Source organism: Sorex fumeus, unplaced genomic scaffold (genome assembly GCF_029834395.1).
Source record: "Sorex fumeus unplaced genomic scaffold, SorFum_2.1 ptg000026l, whole genome shotgun sequence".
Classification (NCBI taxonomy): domain Eukaryota; kingdom Metazoa; phylum Chordata; class Mammalia; order Eulipotyphla; family Soricidae; genus Sorex; species Sorex fumeus.
Window position 1 is genome coordinate 7,191,360 of NW_026606083.1, and position 17,804 is coordinate 7,209,163.

At 48.8% G+C, this 17,804-nt stretch overlaps 1 protein-coding gene across 3 annotated transcripts; it reads right to left on the reverse strand.

Moving 5' to 3' along the window:
- Window positions 1-300: 300 nt before the first annotated feature.
- LOC130024001 (aldo-keto reductase family 1 member C1-like) lies at window positions 301-16,780 on the reverse strand. Of its 3 annotated transcripts, XM_056114596.1 has the most exons (10): window positions 16,680-16,780; window positions 8,381-8,530; window positions 7,182-7,349; window positions 5,888-6,004; window positions 5,484-5,561; window positions 5,002-5,124; window positions 4,522-4,631; window positions 3,165-3,330; window positions 2,739-2,821; window positions 302-1,720 (listed from the first exon to the last, which is right to left on the reverse strand). In XM_056114596.1, exons 2-10 carry the CDS (start codon window positions 8,468-8,470, stop codon window positions 1,678-1,680), a joined length of 978 nt encoding a protein of 325 aa, XP_055970571.1. In that variant the 5' UTR covers window positions 8,471-8,530; window positions 16,680-16,780; the 3' UTR covers window positions 302-1,677. The 3 variants fall into 3 exon arrangements, with proteins under 3 accessions (XP_055970572.1, XP_055970573.1, XP_055970571.1); XM_056114597.1 differs by lacking the exon at window positions 5,888-6,004 and having other exon boundaries at window positions 301-1,720; XM_056114598.1 differs by lacking the exons at window positions 3,165-3,330; window positions 4,522-4,631 and having other exon boundaries at window positions 301-1,720.
- Between the last annotated feature and the right edge of the window lie 1,024 nt (window positions 16,781-17,804).

Sequence of the window (17,804 nt, forward strand, 5' to 3'; positions counted from 1 at the left end):
GACATGGTCTTTTCTGTGAAGAAACAGGCACACTGCATCTTCCCTGAGGAAAAGGAGATAGCATGGGCTTATCTTTGAGGTAACTGTGGGCACATATGGCACTCTGAGGAAAGAGCAGAGCACAAAAAACTTCCTGAGAAAAACGAGATGAACACGGAGTTCCATGAGAAAACTGAGCCAAAGATGGCCTCCCTGAGGAAACAGGCAAACACGGCCTTCTCTATTGAAACAGTGGCACTGTCTTTTTCTGTTGGAAAACTGAAGAACACACAGGCAGTATGCCTGAGGAAAATAAGATAACACAACCTCATCTGGGAGGAAAATGAAGACACATGTGGCATTCTTCCTGAGTAAATATGCACACATGAATTTCTCCCTGAGGAATCCTGAGCCACACACAGCCACCTTCCTGAAGAAAAAGAAGCACACATGACCTCTGTGAATAAACTTAGGCACATTGTTCTCCCTGAGGAAACTGGGGTAGTTGGGGCTTTTTACTGAGCAAAAGGAGACAAAGTAGCTCCTTAGAACACGGAGGCATACATGACCTACCTGAAAAAAGTGGCAAGAATCTGAGAATTACACAAGGTTCTCTTTGAGCAGACAGAGGCTCCCTGAGAAAGTTGTATTTGTTACTTTGTCCTTTTGGAACAACACTCCACACTCTGTTCTGAGTGGGGAGCTTTCTTGCAGCACAATTCCCACCACCCTCAGTGGAGGAGAAATTCTGTTCACTGACTTATCTTATGGAGGCAATGTTACAAACTTGCTGTGTGAAGTTGCCCGACCTTGGTGAGCTGGGTATCACCTCTGATACCTCCAAATATTGTGATTTTTACATGTTCAGGAATGATAAGCGTTGCCTGAGAGGTTCATTTGGGGCTACATTAATTTTAGCAGATAGGCAAAAAGTGCAAATCTGGAATCCACAATCCGGCTTTTCGTCTAGGGCTCTGCACTGTCACGAATTCGCCACTAGGTGGCACCAGATCCTGTAATGATCAAGTTTATGGGCGGCTGAAACTAGCTTGTTAGATTATCTCTGACCCATGCCCTTCTTTCCATCTAGTTTGATATCTTCCTTGTTTGGGAAGGAAGCATTTTCCTCCTTTATAAAAATTTCAAAAGATAAATATATTAAAATTATTGTGAATAGTTTAAATATGGAGCAGTGGGGATTTTATATATTTCCTATCTTTTTTTTTATTTTTCATTGAATCACTGTGAATTACAGAGAGTCACAGAGTTATTCGTAACTGAGTGTGAGTTCAGATGCCAATACCTTCACCAGTACCCACTCCCACCAACATCCCTGTTTTCCTCTTTCTTCCTCTTCCCTTCCCTTTAGCATGTGGTTTTCACTGTTTAAAGGTTCTGCTAAAACTTCACTGTTCTCCCCTAGAAAGTCCCAGGGTCCCAGGCTATGGAAAGCTGACTTGGAGGACAGGAAAGTCATTCACTCTACCCGAGAGCCAAATCTGCTGGGATCAGTTCCCAGCCTCAGCACCCAGCCCTCGGTGCCACTGGAAAGCATAGCAGTGCACAGCAGGAGCCTGGCTGTGCCAGGCGTATCTTGCTTTGTATCTTGCTTTGGAGGAAAACGCTGGCTTAGAGACTTGTTTTCATTCCGGGGACTGGAATCTTCCCGGGCCGGGCTGAGCAGTCCCAGTGCAGCTGCTAATACTCCTCAGTGTATGGGTAATTGGGATGTTGAACAAATCTGAAAGATAAAGAGACACTGTCCGGTAACAATGTCTGGGCTGGAGTAGCCGAGTTTCATTCTGGGGCAGGCAGGTGATGGGGAAGGTGCCCACAGCAAAGAGCTCCCGGGAAGTGGGAGGTCCAGCGGCCGTGTGTGGACACAGGGATACGGCCTGACAAGACCATCACCTGGCCCCAGCACAGACCCTTCTGAGGGAGGCTCGGTGGGCAAAGGCCAGAAAGGAATGTCAAAGAAGACCGTCCACTGCTCCCAGCTCTACCCCCTTGGCAGCCACTGCAATGAACTCTTACCTGTGCAGAAAGCTTGGGAGAAACCCCACAAAAGCCGACAAAACAAAGGAAGCACATGCATATGCTGCCCGAGCCCATGGCCTGTGCACACGTGTCACCCGCATCTCCCCTCTGGACATGTGGACTTTTCTTCTTTTCCACCTAATGCTGCGTATGTACGGGGTCTCCCTCTCCACTCTGGAGAAGCCTGTGGTCTCACTTGAACATGTTTCTCTCTCTCTCTCTCTCTCTCTCTCTCTGTGAGTGTGTATGTGTGTGTCTCTGTCTCTATGCCTCTCTGTGTTCTCTCTCTCTGTGTATCTCTCTCTGTCCTCTCTCTCTCTGCAGCCCCCTTTCTCCCCTGCCCCCACTCCTCAAAGCTTCCAAATCAAATCTGTTCAACTTCATTGCTCATCTCCTGAAATTCTTCTCTGAGGGAAAGGCAGGGACCTGCAAGGCCTGGGGAAGGTGTGGGACTGACTCCTTCCTACGAGGAACCGGCTCACAGCCGGTCCCAAGTGGCAGAGGTAGAGAGAGAAAGTGGCAGGCCCCCTTCCCAGGCTTCTGCCTCTCTCCTCCCCACACTGCATAAGTCACCTGGGGACCCCCCCCCCCCGGCATCAGACAGACTTTGGAAGGGGACCTAGAATCAGTGGGGGAGTCTGGGTGCCTGGGTTGGGAGCAGGCAGCAAAGACACGTTTGCCCCTGACTCCCGGGGCTGCCCAGGGGCTGGGCCCAGCCTTACTCCAGGTTCCTGAAGTAGCGCAGACCCCTGTTGAGGCCGTCGAGCGTCTCCATGTCCTCTGGACTCAGCTGGAAGTCGAACACCTGAGGAGATGAGGGGTCTGAGCTCCCCCAGAGGCAGCAATCCCTGCTTGGGGTCTGCCAGTTGTCAGGAGCCCGGGGTGTGTCTCGCCAAAGTCAGGAGACTGAGTCTGTTTGGGAGCTGCGGGTTCCCGAGCAGCCGCCACTGGCTGAGGGATGCCCCTGCCATCTTCCGCCTCCGCAGACAGCAAGGCATGCTCGGCCAGCCCAGGGGTGAGGCTGGGCAAGACCCTCTTCCTCTGCCGTGGACACTGACATAGGGCACCATTCACCAGCACCCGGCCTCGGCCTCGGCCCAGAGGGCCCACCACATGCCCTGGGCGCGCTGTCTGCTGCCTGTCCCTACCTGGAAGTTCTCTCTGATCCTCTTCTCACTGAAGCTCTTGGCCAGCACCGCCACCCCCCGCTGCAGCTGGTAGCGCAGGGCCACCTGGGCGGGGCTGCGGCCGTGCTTGCCAGCCAGAGCCCTGAGCACTGGGTCTTCCAGGAGACGCGGGTTGTCCTTGGTCACCCTGAGGGAGAGGCCGGAGAGCCAGTGGCACGTTTGCCAGAGGGTCTGAACCCAGGCCAGGGAGACGGATACTACCCTGGCCCCTCTGACTCTCTCCGCCTGCCCTGTGGCGTTTTGTGAATCCAAAGAGAATGTAAATCAAGAAGGGAAATTCTAGGATTTTTCTTTGAACATTTTTCTAAAGTTTCAAAAACTCCATCTTTGAAATATTTGCAGGAAATTTACTACATGACTGAATAAGTCAAAAGAAACAGACTTGGGGGCTATAGCGATAGCAGAGCGGACAGGGCGTTTACCTTGCACACGGCCAACCCAGGTTCAATTCCCAGCATCCCATATGGTCCCCTGAGCACTGCCAGGAATAATTCCTGAGTGCAGAGCTAGGAGTAATCCCTGTGCATTGCCAGGTTTGACCCGACCCCCGACCCCCACCCCCACACACAAATAAAAGACAGACTTGTCCAAACAGAATCTCAGCAATCGCCATCCCAAACAACAGGCGACCCTTGTCAGTGAGTTTGCCTTTCCCAGAAATGCAGTCAGATAATTCCGCGCCTTTATTCGCATGTTTCATTCTTGGGGAATAAGAGAAACACAGAGTCCAAGGAGAGCCCCCTTGTCCGCTATCTCTCAACATCATGCCTCAGTCCCCGCCTGGGTTTTCGTGGGCATTCTGGAAAGTCCCTACTTCTCCTGTGTATTTCTATTTTGGGGCCATGGCCAGCAGTGTTTGGGGCTTACTCCTGGCTCTGTGCTCAGGGTTTTGGGAGATCATATGGGGTGCTGTGACAACCAGCCAGCTGCCTGCAGGCCAAGCATGTTGTCCTCCACTGTACTCACGTGCCCTCTCTCTCTTGCTCTCTCTCTCTCTCTCTCACCCCCATTTGTCCTTTCTAAGGAGTCAGGGCACTGGTCTTGCACACTGTCGGCCTGGGTTCCATCCCCAGTGCCACACAGGGTCCCCTGAGCCACACAGGTCCCAGGAGTGACCCCTTCGTGCAGAGCCACAAGTGAGTCCTGAGCATCCTTGGACAGCGAGAAAGAAGAAATCTGATTGTGCAACAGTGTCTTCCTGAGCCCTCCCAGTGTGGCAGGGCCCAGAAACAGGCTTCCTGCAATTCCTGCTGTCTCACCTTCAGCTCCCCTGGCCCAGAGCTCTCCCCCAACTCAATGGCCCCGTGGCGACCCTTACCACTGTTTCTCCGGGTCAGACCCCAGGACTGCGTAGGCGATCAGGACGATGTCCCTGGCCTTGCAGAAGCCCAGCAGTCGGTGCTGGTTAAGGTAAAGGTGACACTCCACCTGCAGGGACACCGAGACCGCAGCTGGGCTCCAGGCCCCCAGCACCAGCTTCCCAGGAACCCACAGGAAGGCCAGCGATACCAGCATGCCAGCAAGTGTTCATCGAGGCGCTGGGATGAGGGAGGCCCTGTCCACCAGTGCCGCGGGGGGAGCAGACCCATCTTTGACTGCCCATTCTACATTTTTGGCTTCCTGCAAATTCCTGGGCAAATTCCTGGGCTTTTCCAGATAAACAGGGAATTGACAATTCTCCAACATCAAATTCTCCAACATAAAGTTCTGTCGGACCCTGGCAGTCCCGGTGACACTCCCATGGCTCGCTGGAAGTGCCAGGAACCCGACTTCCACGCACAGAGAGAGTGGGCCTCACCTGGTTGCACACGGGTGGGTACTTCAGCTGGGGCTTGTTGAGGATCAGCTCCAGCTGCCGGTGGTTGAAGTTGGACACGCCGAGGGACCGGACCAGCCCCGCATCCTTACACTCCTCCAGGGCCTGGGAAGGAAGGAGCTGAATGACCAACACTAGGGAAGTGCAGCCATCCCAGCCAGGGCAGGAGAGGGGCCAATGAGTCAGGGATGGATGGAGGAGCAGGAGGATGGAGGAGGAGAGAGGGTCAGCAGGCATGCAGGAGAGGGCATCTTGCCCACCAGCGGTCAGGACTTCACCCCGTTGTCCATGCATGCCTGGAAGAACGCAACTGTGCAACGGGTCCCTGGTGGGGCCTGGACACCGAGCACCGAGACCCTGTCCGCCCCGAGTTCACGGAGGATAGGTGGGAGGCGACTGAGTGACTGGGCAGAGATGCCCGGAGGTGACCCCAGGCCAGAGATGGGGGTTCCCATGGCACTCACCTCCCATGTGGCACAGATGTCCACTGTGTCCAGGAGCACTTGGCCCTGGGCATCCCTTGGGATCATCTCTTTCCCAGGCTGTGAGGAGAAAGGAGGTAACACAGGACACCTCTGCCTCCCCCACGCAGGGAACCTGATGCCCAGAGGCCTGAGATGGTCCTTCCCTCTCCTGGGACCCGGCAAGGCCTCAGATGGTTGACAGGGATGGCTTTCGACTGCAACACTCTGGGCCACTGAGGGCCCAGCTAGAAGCAGAAGCCAAGGGGGTCAGCCCCCATGCCCACCCTCTTCCCTGGCACGGTCCTGCCAGCCGTGCGCTGGTCTCAGACTAATTTCCAGCACAGCCCGGCATCCTCAGGGGGACACCTTGAATGTCCTCCTCCTCCCATGCGGGGTCCCCGCACCTTCAGGGCTGCTGGGAAGTGCATCAGGTAGAGGTCCAGATAGCCCAGCTGCGTCTGCCTCAACGAATGCTCCAGCGCCGGGCGCACCAGCTCAGGGTGGAAAGAGGTGGCCCATAGCTGCAGGGACGGGAGGGCGGAGGCAGGTGGAGGAGGCCGCCACAGTACTGGGGGCCATGGGGATGGGGGTTGCTCCCGGGGGAGGCTCTGGGGTCAGGCGTGTGGTACTAGACCGTCTCTGCACAAACCCCACCAATAACAGCATTGTGAATCATTGCACCTAAAATAAAATTTGGGGAAAAAAATGTTGTGAAAATGTTGTGATCTAACAAAAGTGATTCCTAATGACCAAAGTTGAAAAAGGAAAGAATTCTACAGGAGTTGGGGGGCGGGGGGCGGCAGCGCCACTGGGACAGCCACATGCTGGTTCTGCGGCAAGGCGGGGGAGGGGCCTGTGCCCCGGCACCCGCGGGGGCACCCTCCCTCCCACAGACCTGCTTCCTCTCTCCAATGCCATCTTTGCCTTCAGTCAAAAGCTGCTTTTGTGGCCAGGGGGGCGTGGACACCCCTTCCTGCTGGCTGTCCCTGTCCATTCTGAGCCAAATATCTAAGTCCTGCCGCCTGCTTTCTACACCCATGTGTGGTGCATGTGAGGAAAGCAGGCCAGGAATCTGGAAGCACACATGGTCTTGCATTACCCTCAAGAGCCCTGAAACTTTGTTGTTTTATGGCACAGGAAAGAAATGAGAGAATGTCTTAGACAAAGGTTCACAGAGACCGAAGAACTCTACATAAGTAATGTCCTGGTCAAACATTCATCAACTCAAACTCAAAGTTTCTGAAACTATGATACCTGCACTTTCTAACGTAATGCTGTCCTCCCTCATGTTAGGGCCAAGACATGCTAAGCTGGTTTGTCAAAATTTGAATGGGGCAGAGTTGAAAAAGCCAAATCATCCCTGAGTTTTAAAAATATGATAATCATGATAACTAAAACCTTTGAGCAGGTACAATGCTATATGCTTTTCCCAAAGCTTCATGTGTACACTTTGAAGCAGTACTGATAACATCCCCTGAGGTGAATAGCGCTATCTTTATTTTATATTTGGGGAGAGAGAGTTCACCATTTTTCCAAGATCACACGCTTCCTGGCAAAGTCTGCCTGACGTGTCTTCAGCCACAGTCCCGTGACCGAGCTTCCCAGCAAGGCCTCAGAACGGCAGGAACAGTCAGTAAGAACAGAAATCGACCCAGGAGTTCCCTCAGGCAGACCTCCCCCCAGCACCCACGAACACACCTTGGAGGTGTAGAACACATCTTCCCTCCTCAAGGTGCCGTCGGAGACCTTCTTCCGGATGGCCCGCCCCACCTGCTCTTCGTTGGCGTACAGGTAGGCTGAGTCTATGTGGCGGTAGCCGACATCAATGGCCATCTGCACGGCTGCCTCCACCGTGCTCTTCAGGACCTTGAAGGCATGGAAGGGAGAAGACCTGTTTGGTCAGAGTTCAGTGGCAGAGAACCAACTGCCTTCCTAACCACCAAGAGCTGTGACGGACCCGCCAGACGTGGATTTTGTGGCCAATACTGGGTGAATGACTAATGAGGCAAAGAAGTGCCGGGTGGGCCTGGATTTAACCCCCAGAACCTGGGGACCCTCTGAGCATGCACAGGAGCACCCCCGGGTATGGACCCTGAGCACTGCTGGGTATGGCACCAAACCAACAGAGTACTCCAATGAGATACTTCTACCGTATGAGTTTAAAACTACCAAGATTGGTGAAAGAGGCTCATGGTTGATGTTCTGTGAGCCCCTGAGTCGGACCCAATGCCCCACTGGTCTGAAAACCCCCCTGGATTTACAGTATCTATGTGAACCATAGATCAAAGTCACATGTATGTACATTTCTATATGTTCTTAAATAGTATGTGTTTACAATACTGACTTAATTCGGTCTATGAGATACCATTATACCAGCTTTATAAATCCATTGCTAAGATAACTCTCAGCAAGCACATGTGGCTTCAGACAGCCCGTGCTCTTACTCACCTTGACCTATTCAATCAGAAGATGGTGAAAGTCCCAGACCTTCATTTTAAAGAGAATTCTCAAATGTCTTGTGCTATTAACATTTCACTTCAGTTTTGGTTTATTTTGGGGGGGGGGGAGGGGGTATAGATAGTCTTCCAAACAGTGCTCAGGATTCCTGAAAGGTACTAGCAGAGCCGTCATACTCTACCTGGTGCTTGCAGAACCATGTGGTGGTGAGTATTAAATCCCAGGTACCCACTCCTGCCCCAGTGCTTTGAGCTATTTCTCCCATCCTAAGACTATTGAATCCTTAAAAGCAAAGACCCCATGTACACAATAACCAGCCCTGCCCGCTAAGGAAAGCATCTTGTGAGTGAGGAGAGTGTGGCCCCACTGGACTTATCAGCTGTCCACAGGACCTGATCAGGGTCCTCCCGAGTGCCTCCATCCCAATGCTGTGCAGTTACCTGACTCGGAGCAGAGGTGCCAAATCCCAGAAGAGGCATTATGTGGCCATCGCTCAGTTTCACAGAAGGGACTTTCATCATCTGATTCATCTTTTGTCACTCTTTTGGTTAAACTGAAGCTGATTTTATCCTTTCTTTGCTTGGAGAAATCTGAAGAAAATAATACAATTGCTATTTTCTTAACAACTTGAATGAGATATAATTCACTTCTGTAAACCAACCCCTCTTAGTTATATGATTCAGCAGGTTTGGGTGTGACAATAGAGTTGTCGGCACCAGATTACTCCAAGCATTTCCTCTTCCTCAAGACCCCCGTACTCCAGAGAACTAGCCTCTCTCTCTCCTGCCAGTTGGGTCAGCCACCTGAGTCTCGCTGCCCCAGGAGTTAATTTAAATGCTGGTGCAGGGCAACAATCTTCTCTCGCTGCGCGTGTCTTCACGATCTGCTCACGCGGTAGCAGTGTCAGGGTTCTATTTCTTTCTACGGAGAGACAATGTCCCACCATATGAACACCCATTGCATCCATTCACCTGCTGGTGACCATTGGATGTGTCTGTCTTTGGCTCCTTGTGAGACAGTACATCTGTAAACATTTGTGTGGGGGCTATCATGGGCTCATCCTTTGGAGTTCTTGTCACTAAACTTAGTGTCATGACAGAAGAGGAAAGGAGGGTGGCCAGGTAATCTAGTGAACTCACTTGGTCCTTTGAAATGTCACCCACCAAAAGGGTATCCAGTCCAAATCGAAAATGCACTGGCTAAGGGCGGAAAACAGTAAGCTGCCAATGGGGGCAAGGCTCAGGCAACTTCCTCTTTGACCTCATACAAATGGCAGCATCTCTTCTCCCCCTGATCTGACTCAGATGGAGGGACGCTTATCTTGGGCCTCTCCCCTGGGCCTGGGAGACAACAGGAAAGCAGTGGTTCTCGGCACCTGATCCTAAGAACAAAGCATCATGGGCCAAGGCCTCGAGAGGTAGCCGCAGACCAGGAAGCGAGCAACAGACTTCCAGGGACAGAACCAGTAAGCAACCAGCCCAGATCAAGGCTGTGGTCCATAGAAACCAGCGAACCAGGGAGCGTCCTGCAAGCAACCAGCATAAGACGGAGATGTAAAACACAGTGGGTTGAAAACTGCCTGCTCAGAGCTGTCAAGAGAATGGCTCTGATTCGTGAGCATCCACGTTTAGGATGCAAATCTTTCATATTTCACTCAAAGGCTCCAGGGACTCAGGAGTAAATCCATCTTGCTGGGTGGGAGGAAAAAGCCATCTGGAATATTCTGAGCAGCTGTCACCTGTTTTCCCAAAGGGCCATGTTAGTTAAATGCCTCCTGTTGATTTGTGAGAGCTCCAGTTGGCCCCCTCTTCTCTGTGCCATGATCCCCTGAACCTAGCCGTCCCCAAGGAGAAGTCGAGTCACAGTGGACGAAGGGCTGGATTTAGACCCGTCGGTCTCAGAGACGGGGATGTGGTCTCCGGGGCTCTGGGACTGGGTCATAGCAGTGGCAGTTTCAATTTTCAGAGGCTCTCAGACCCTTTCATAGTGACTGAGCAACCTGAAGTCCTACGACAGCCCCACAGCTTCCGGTGTCTCCACTGCCTCCCACTAATGGCTCCCTTTCTGTGTAAATAATGGGCATCAGACAGGAATCAATGATTTCTCATTGTGGCTTTAATTTTCTCTTCTCTTCAGAATCATCTCCCTCATGATGGGACCCCAACAGTCCCTGCTGGCCTCCTCCACTGTCTCCCTGGCCACTGAGAGTGGACCTGTCTGCATACTGGCTACCAGCTATATGCTGAGCTAGGGGGCCTGAGAGGAGGGACATTGATATCCACCTGTCAGGCTGCCATCTCTGCCCTTCCTCACAGCTGGATGCTGCAAGAGCTCAGTGCTGAACACTGGGCAAAGGCTAAGGAACTCCTCCCCACCCCCAGGGAAGCTGGAGCAGGAACTTTCTGTCCACTGACGCTGTTCGGAACAGGGCAAGGCTTTATAGCTCATCAGCCCAGGGAACCTTCCCTGCCTCATGAGAATGCAAGGCCATTCTCATCAGGGCTTCCAGACAGTGGACAGAAGTCTGGCCTGGAGGCCTTGGACAGTGGGGAGAGACAGGAGTGTGTGCGAGGGTCTCCGATCCATCTGGCATTCACCATGCCATTTGGTATTCCGTCATGATCCAGTTTCAGTTTTGTATGTCATAATGCAATATATTGTTATACCTTAGAAGCAAATCGATTTCAAGGATTCTGTCCAAGACAGCAGAGGCAATTCATTTGAAGAAGGTGTGTGCAGAGGTGTTTACTGCAGCATCTCGCCTTGTGAAGTTTTAAGGACCAAAGACTTAAAAATCACTTTAAAAAGCCAGTTATAAAATCTAGATAACATGATGGAATAACAGAGAATAAACAAGCAGTAAATGCGAGGGCACAGCTTGGCTGGAGTGGCTTTCCTGATGGAGCAGTGAGATGCAGTGTGTCCAGAAGGGACCAAAATGAAGTGTCAGCCCGGACAGGCCAGCACTACCCCTGCCCGAGACAGCGTCTCTCAGGCCGTCTCTTTCACTGGGCAGACCCCATCCCCGAGGCAGGTGGCTATGCCACCAACAGTTCCTGTTGCTTCCTCCCGCCCCTCCCTGGTTAGGAACAAACCTTCCACTTCTGCCACCCTTGGGAGAGGAGGTGTCAATGCACAGACAGTCGCTAAGGCCAGGGAGACCGTCAAAGCTGCTGGATGGGTTTTGCTGTTCAGCACAGCAGTGGCAGCTGGACCTGGCATGAGCGCAGTCGTGCCCTTGGACCTGGTTCCTGAGGCTGATGCCCGAGTTCCTAGTGCTTTCCTCAGAGACCTCCCCAATTGGCCCAGGACTGAGTCTAGCCTGGATTTGAGCCAGACTGAGAGAGCCAGGCTGACTGAACAGATAGCCACTTCATTCCCAGGGCCTGGTGTGCGGCGACATAGGCCTCACTTGGCAATGCTCAGGGACAACTCATGGTTAGGTGCTTAGGGCTAGTACTTGAGGAAGCTTGCATGCTTTCCCTGAAAAGGGTCAACCTGTCCTCTTTAGAAATTCTTATCTACACCATTCTTTTTACAACATCAAAAAGATAATCTTTAACAGAAGGGGTGAAAACAGAGGTTACTTTAAAAGGACAAATGAGCCCTGAGTACAAAGCTAGGAGTAGACCCTAAGCACCACCTGCCATGGCCACAGCCCTCCACCCCCTGAATAAATAAATAAGAAATACAAACCACAAAGACTACATAAATTCTTTGTTAGAAACCCTTGTTTACAAATTTTGACAGTCTTTTCTGAGGGTGTAAGTGAAAAGTTTAGCCATCTGAGTGGGTCACTTTCATTCATTTAAACTCCTTTGATCACCAGTGGATCTTTAGGACTACATCTGGATCTATTTTGCCACAAAGATGTCTCTGTGTGTCCCTGTATGTTATGTTTGAAATGATCACTATTTTCCACTACTGCCTGGAATTGCCAAATTGATCTTTAACGACCCAAAGTGAATCAACTTAAAACTTAAAGCACAGTATAAATGGAAGATTGTAAAATATTCAGAAATCATCCCAAATGTTTTTCAAGTTGACTTGATCTATGATAACTCTTTGGTAAACAAAAACTAATTGAAGTTTGTTTCATTAAAATAAGCTCATTTCAGTATGACCAGCATTAAGGACAAAACACTCCACTTTTATTCCACATATATCAATTTATATATCAACTAAAGTCACATTATCTCTGAAAAGACTTGTCAATAGGCCCTCACCAAAAAATAAAAGAAACAAAGAGATGTATCAATAAGAAAGTTGGAATAATGAATGACTAACTAATGGCTAATGAATTTACCATAGGAACCCTAAAGCTGAGTACTAAGAACATTAGGTACATGAATATGACATAAACATTAACAAATATGCTTTTCAATAATTGTGTTCTCTATATGTGCAGTTAAATATTAAAAACATCATTTTTGTGGCTTAAACCCTTCAAGCTTCGTCAATCCAAGTAAAAAATTGGTCAAATGTGTTGACTCTGAGGTTTATTTTACTAACAAGAGTAATGCTGAAGAATGTTTGAATCATGCATTTGTCTATGTGGGGCTTCTCACTACAGAGAAAACAAAAGATTTGGGGACCTATTATAAATGTGTATTTCACCAGAAATCCTCACGAGGAGAAATAATACACTTTTTGAAAATTATAAGATTTTTTTCCTGAGTCTGCCAGTGGAGAGAATGCTAGCAGAGGGAGGGTTCAGAACTCCTGAGTTCTTGTTTGCGCTAGAATTAAGGGTCTTTAGGGGTGAGGAATCTGGATTATTAGGGTTTTGTTTGTTTTGTTGGGAGCCACACCCAGCAGTTCCCAGGGCTTATTCCTGGCTCTGTGCTCAGGAATGTCTCCTAGCAGTGCTGGGGAGACCATCTGGGATGTCAGGGATCTAACCTCAGTCAACCCTTGTGCAAGGCAAACGCCCCTCCCCGCAAACACTTCTCCGCCACTTTAGGGCTGATGGTTTTAAGGAACTCATGTGATGAAAACATGAGGCTCATCATGCAACAACAGAAAATCACGGCAGAATCTTTGTTGGAGGAGGTGGGGGTCTGGAGGTGAATCTGGAGAGGGAAACGGTCTCTGTCTGCATGAAGCTGCTCATTCCACAATGGGAAAGAAGAAAGGCACAGGCAAAAGTCTCAATGCGGCGAAAGGAGCAGGAAAGGAAAGAGGAAAGGAATGTTCTGTGTGACCTAATCAGTCCAGATGTGACTAGTGTGTAGGAAGTATTTTAATATTAAGAATATACTTATATAAATCTAAATCTTAAATGTATTTTACTTGTGTAAAAGATGTTTTCTTATAAACTGAAATCGTCTTGAATTGTTGTCCAGCTTTGAGATATTTTATCTTTGAAGTAATCTGTAGAAACACTGAGTTTTTTCAGAATAGTTCCGGTTTCCTGTGTCCTCCTTAGAGACTCTGATTACACAGAAATGTCAAGGCTTTATTCAAAAACAAAGTTGTTTGCAACCTAATAGTTTTCTGTGTTGTCCAGGGCCAGATAATTGCAAAAACAGATAATGGGGTGATGAATCACAGTGACCTATGATTTTACTGACTTAGCAGATTTCTAGCCATGACCGTTTTTCAAAGTATTACACACTTGCACAATTTGTTGTTTTACTCTGACACCTTTGAGTGCTGACAAGTACTCAGAACTTAAATCAGTGATTTTGAGATGATAACACTATGTTTGGTAAGATTTTACAGAACTCTAACTGAGAAACTTCTACCAAAGGCTCCAGATGGCAATATGCATTAGCCGGCATGAAAAACTATAAGAGGGCTGTGATCTCGTGATCTTTATTTTGAACAACTGCTGATTCCTTAATGTTTTACCCAGACGTAACTGAACCTTTTCCCCTTAACCTGTCTGTGACTTCTGACAGTTTGATATTTACATCACTTAGGAATAAATTTAACAAGGAAAATAAAGGAAATAAACTTTTAAAATATCATCAAAGACATAAATTAATATCTGAACAGTGAAAATGAATGAAAAAATCCTATAAGGACACATATCATAACAGTCCAAATTACCTTACAATAATGTAGATTCAAGGGATTCTATCTTAGTTTCTACCAGTATTTTAGAATTAGACACAATCGTTTAAAGTATTTATAAAAATTGGTTGCCAGAGAGAAGGTATTCTGGAAAGGAAAAAGAGCAATGAATGCCTCTTTACTGGTTCTCAAAACTTCTCACAAAACTAATTGCATCTGAACAGTAGCATGTTATCAGCATATACTGGGTAGCATGGTGGAACAGAATAGGAAGCTGAAAATTTATTTTGACTTCTACAGTATTTAAGATATGACCAAAAAAAAGGTAGAGTCATTCAAAGGGAAATAATAACTATTTAATACTACATGATGTTTTTTTTTATCAAAAATGGGATTGGATCTCTCCTTTTAGGGTTTATATAAGAAAATTTCAAGCACAGGTTATGTAAAGTATTAAAAATTAGAAGAAAAGTACTTATAAGGAACTCAAATGCACAATTTATTTAAGTAAAGATATTGATAAAAACACCAGAAAAAAAATGCTATGCAAGAAGAAATAAAAATATTTTGCTATAGAATACTGAACACTTTTCTGATAAAATTTGTTATTAGTAAACTCTGCTTTCTGTCATATGGAGTTAAAGTCGTTTTGAAGAGATGAGTTATACCATAAGCAAAGGCAATACCACGGCAGACGCAAAAATGAGAAAAATCAGCTAGGCCTCAGGTTCAGTTCCTGGAACTGAAACAGTTTTTTGGTTTCCCAGAAGTCAATGTATAACTAGCCAACCTGAACTCACCTGGAGAGTTCCTGGGCTCAGCAAGTGGGCTCAATCAATCACCATATGCCAGAAATTATTTAACTGTTGCCTGACCACTGTTGCCATAGTGCTTGCATAACTTTGAACCCTATATAAACTGTTTGTGATTTGGAGTCGGTGTCTTTGTCAAGACTCCACTGCACTGGATGAGACTTGAACCCTAGCTCGAGCTAGCAATAAAGTTCCTCTGCTTTTGCGTGATTGCGTGTAGACTTAGTCTCTCCATGACTGGGAATTTGAAACTAGGGCGCAACAGTTTAAAATCTTTGTGGGTCTGTGACCTCAAATCTTCAGGATCAACTCGGAAAATATTTATGAAGGGAATGAAAGGTAGCCAGTACCTGAGGGCTTAACAGCGCAACTAAGAATGCCCCTGGAAGACTAACACCCAAGAACAGCAGAGTACCAGGAGGTTTACTCCGTGGCTTGGTGGCCAGCCGCACACGCTGGGGGAAAAGTCAGCTCGGATAGAGAAGGGAGGACCAAATAAAAGGTGTTGGGAGGATCCTCCCAGGATAGGAGATGTGTGCTGAGAGTAGACTCTAGACTGAACATGATTGCCACTCAATGCCTCTTTTACAAACCACAGCACCCAAAAGGAGAAAGAGAAGAAGGGGGAATGACCTGCCACAGAGGCAGGGTGGGATGGGGGGGATGGAGGGTGGGAGGGATACTGGGATCAGTGGTGGTGGAGAATGGGCACTGGTGGAGGGATGGGTATTCCATCATTGTATAACTGAAACCCAAGCACAAAAATTTGCAAATCTACAACTGTACCTCATGGTGTTTCACTAATAAAAATCTAAATTAAAAAAAAAACTATATATAAAAAAAAGAATGCCCCTGGAGAGCAAGGGCAAGAGGAGAAGCATGGAGGCCCCGGAGCATGAGGCTGATGCCTGGAGCTCAGGCACCACCCTCTCTGCACCCCACAACCCAGCACGGCTGAGGGAGACCCCTCTTAAATATGGAAAAGAAAAAGACGTGGAGAATTATAAAACTTTGAGTAAGGTTCTGAAAAGGAACAACTGAGAAGAAAAACAAACTGCTGCAAGTGTGGTAGGAGAAGCCCTGATTCCCAGGCAGCCAAGGGGAGGGCCAGTGGCGTGACCAGACCCTGGGTCCCGGACACCCAAGCGGGGTGGCTAGAAAAACTCAATTGGGGAATCAGAGCCGAAAGACCATGCACACTCTCCATCTGCCCCAGCTGCCCGGCTATACAGAGGGAGCCCCAGACACTCAGTTACACAGGAGGGAGCCCCTGGGTCAGCACCGGGAAGTCTGAGGGTTTGGCTCTGCTCAGCCACAGCAAACCCTGCCACAGACTCTTTCTAAGAGGGAGACTTGTTATTTAACTATATGTTCTATGAATGTGGAGAAAATATTATGTTTCTTCCAGAGGCATAGTAAAGGGTTAAGGCATTCGCATGACATACAGCTGACACCCAGTTGACCCCGGCACCAGATCTCTATGTCCCCCAGGCACCACCAGGAGTGGCCCTTCAGCACAGAGCCAGGAATAATTCTGGAGCACTGCCAGAAAAAAACAAAACTCAGAAGTCCTTATTGATCTGTCCAGTTCATCATTGTCAGGGGCTGTTTGAAAAGAGTAAAGAGGAGAAAGAGGGCTGTCAGCAGAAAGGAAACTATTTCACAAAAAAGCATGTATTTGAGAAATAAAATGTTTTAAATGTGAGCTTCTCTTTACTGCTGACCATTAAGTAAATTTATAAAGGAATATCAGTTACAGAGGCAGTCAAAGGAAATCATTCAACATAATCACCTAGAAGACCAACAGTCATGCCTTCTCATTTGCAGCGGAGCTCCGGGAATGATTTCATTTAGAGAAAAGAAGAATTCCAAACCTGAGAGAATTATTTTCCAGCATTTGGGAACTTACCTCTGAGAGGACATCTAGAGCAGGTGCAGCCTCGAGGAGCTGAATTAGAGACAAGGCCCAGCAGAGTCTGGGGAGGGGTTTGTGTGCGCATCTGACTCTGATCTTTGCACTGCAAAATTCGCAAGAAAGTTGGGGCTGATGCCAGAGGACTTTTGCTTTGAACCCTCCCTCAGTCATCTGCCACGGTTAAAGTCATACATCCAGTGAGTTTTCTATACCGGAGGAGCAGCAGTCCATAGGCACAGCTGGGTGAGAGAGAGTGGGCTCCATCTCGGGTGCTCCTGACCCTTGCCCTGCTTTTTCACAGTTCACATTGCATGATTTCATGCTTATGACAGATGCACATCACTGTCTGTTTCCACCGATGGGCAGACTTCCCTGCATAATTTCTGCACGTATAACAAGACAACAGCAGAGCTGGCAGGCAGCTTTGGCTTTGCAGTCGCTGATTCCGTGGCTCCTGGGCTGCCACCAGGCTCCTGCTCTGGACACTGCAGACCCTGGAATCCTGCCCCGCCTGCAGCTTTGTGCTTGGTCCTTTAGGTTTCATGCCTTTGCCCGGCCATGACTCTGTAGATTTTGTCAGGAACTTGGGGTTGCTCCACAGTTTCTCCTATCAGTGGATGCCATTTGCTTCTTTGCTGTGCTTCAATTTGGGTTTTCGGGTTCTGCTGGATTTCCATGCACAGGGGAGACTTTGTCCCTTTTCTCCAAGCATTCCTGACGTTCAGAATTCATCTTGTCATCCTACCTAGCCACAGAATGGCAACTGTCCTGAAGCTGGTTTCCAGACACCAGCGTCTGTGCACAGCAAGATTTCATGCACCCAGTTCAGTGGGTGTCAGGCACGTGAGTGTGGGGAGCCTTTGACTGTTCAACTGACTCAGCGAGGAGCATGTCCTCTTCTCTCTCTCTGCCCCACAAAGCCCAGGGCGCTGGCATGTTGGTGGAAGATGGGACTCCCAGGGATTCCCAGCCTGGGCTCAGTTGCCCACGTTTGGTGACCAGCGAGGCTCGTTGTTTTCAGAGTTGTGGCTTGGAGTTCGAGCCTCTGCCCCCCAGTCTCCTGACTGTCAACAGGAAGAATGTGCATGGTAGGGAGCTTCCCCTGAGTCTCGGCACCCA

Bases quoted from the DNA above. Each gene is read 5' to 3' on its own strand.
- LOC130024001 (XM_056114596.1), bottom strand. From the start codon at position 8,470: ATGAATCAGATGATGAAAGTCCCTTCTGTGAAACTGAGCGATGGCCAC. The intron at 4,632-5,001 runs GTGAGGCCCACT...GTGTCCCTGCAG, and splicing joins ACCCACCCGTGTGCAACCAG to GTGGAGTGTCACCTTTACCT. The intron at 3,331-4,521 runs GTAAGGGTCGCC...CCTCTCCCTCAG, and splicing joins TCTGACCCGGAGAAACAGTG to GGTGACCAAGGACAACCCGC.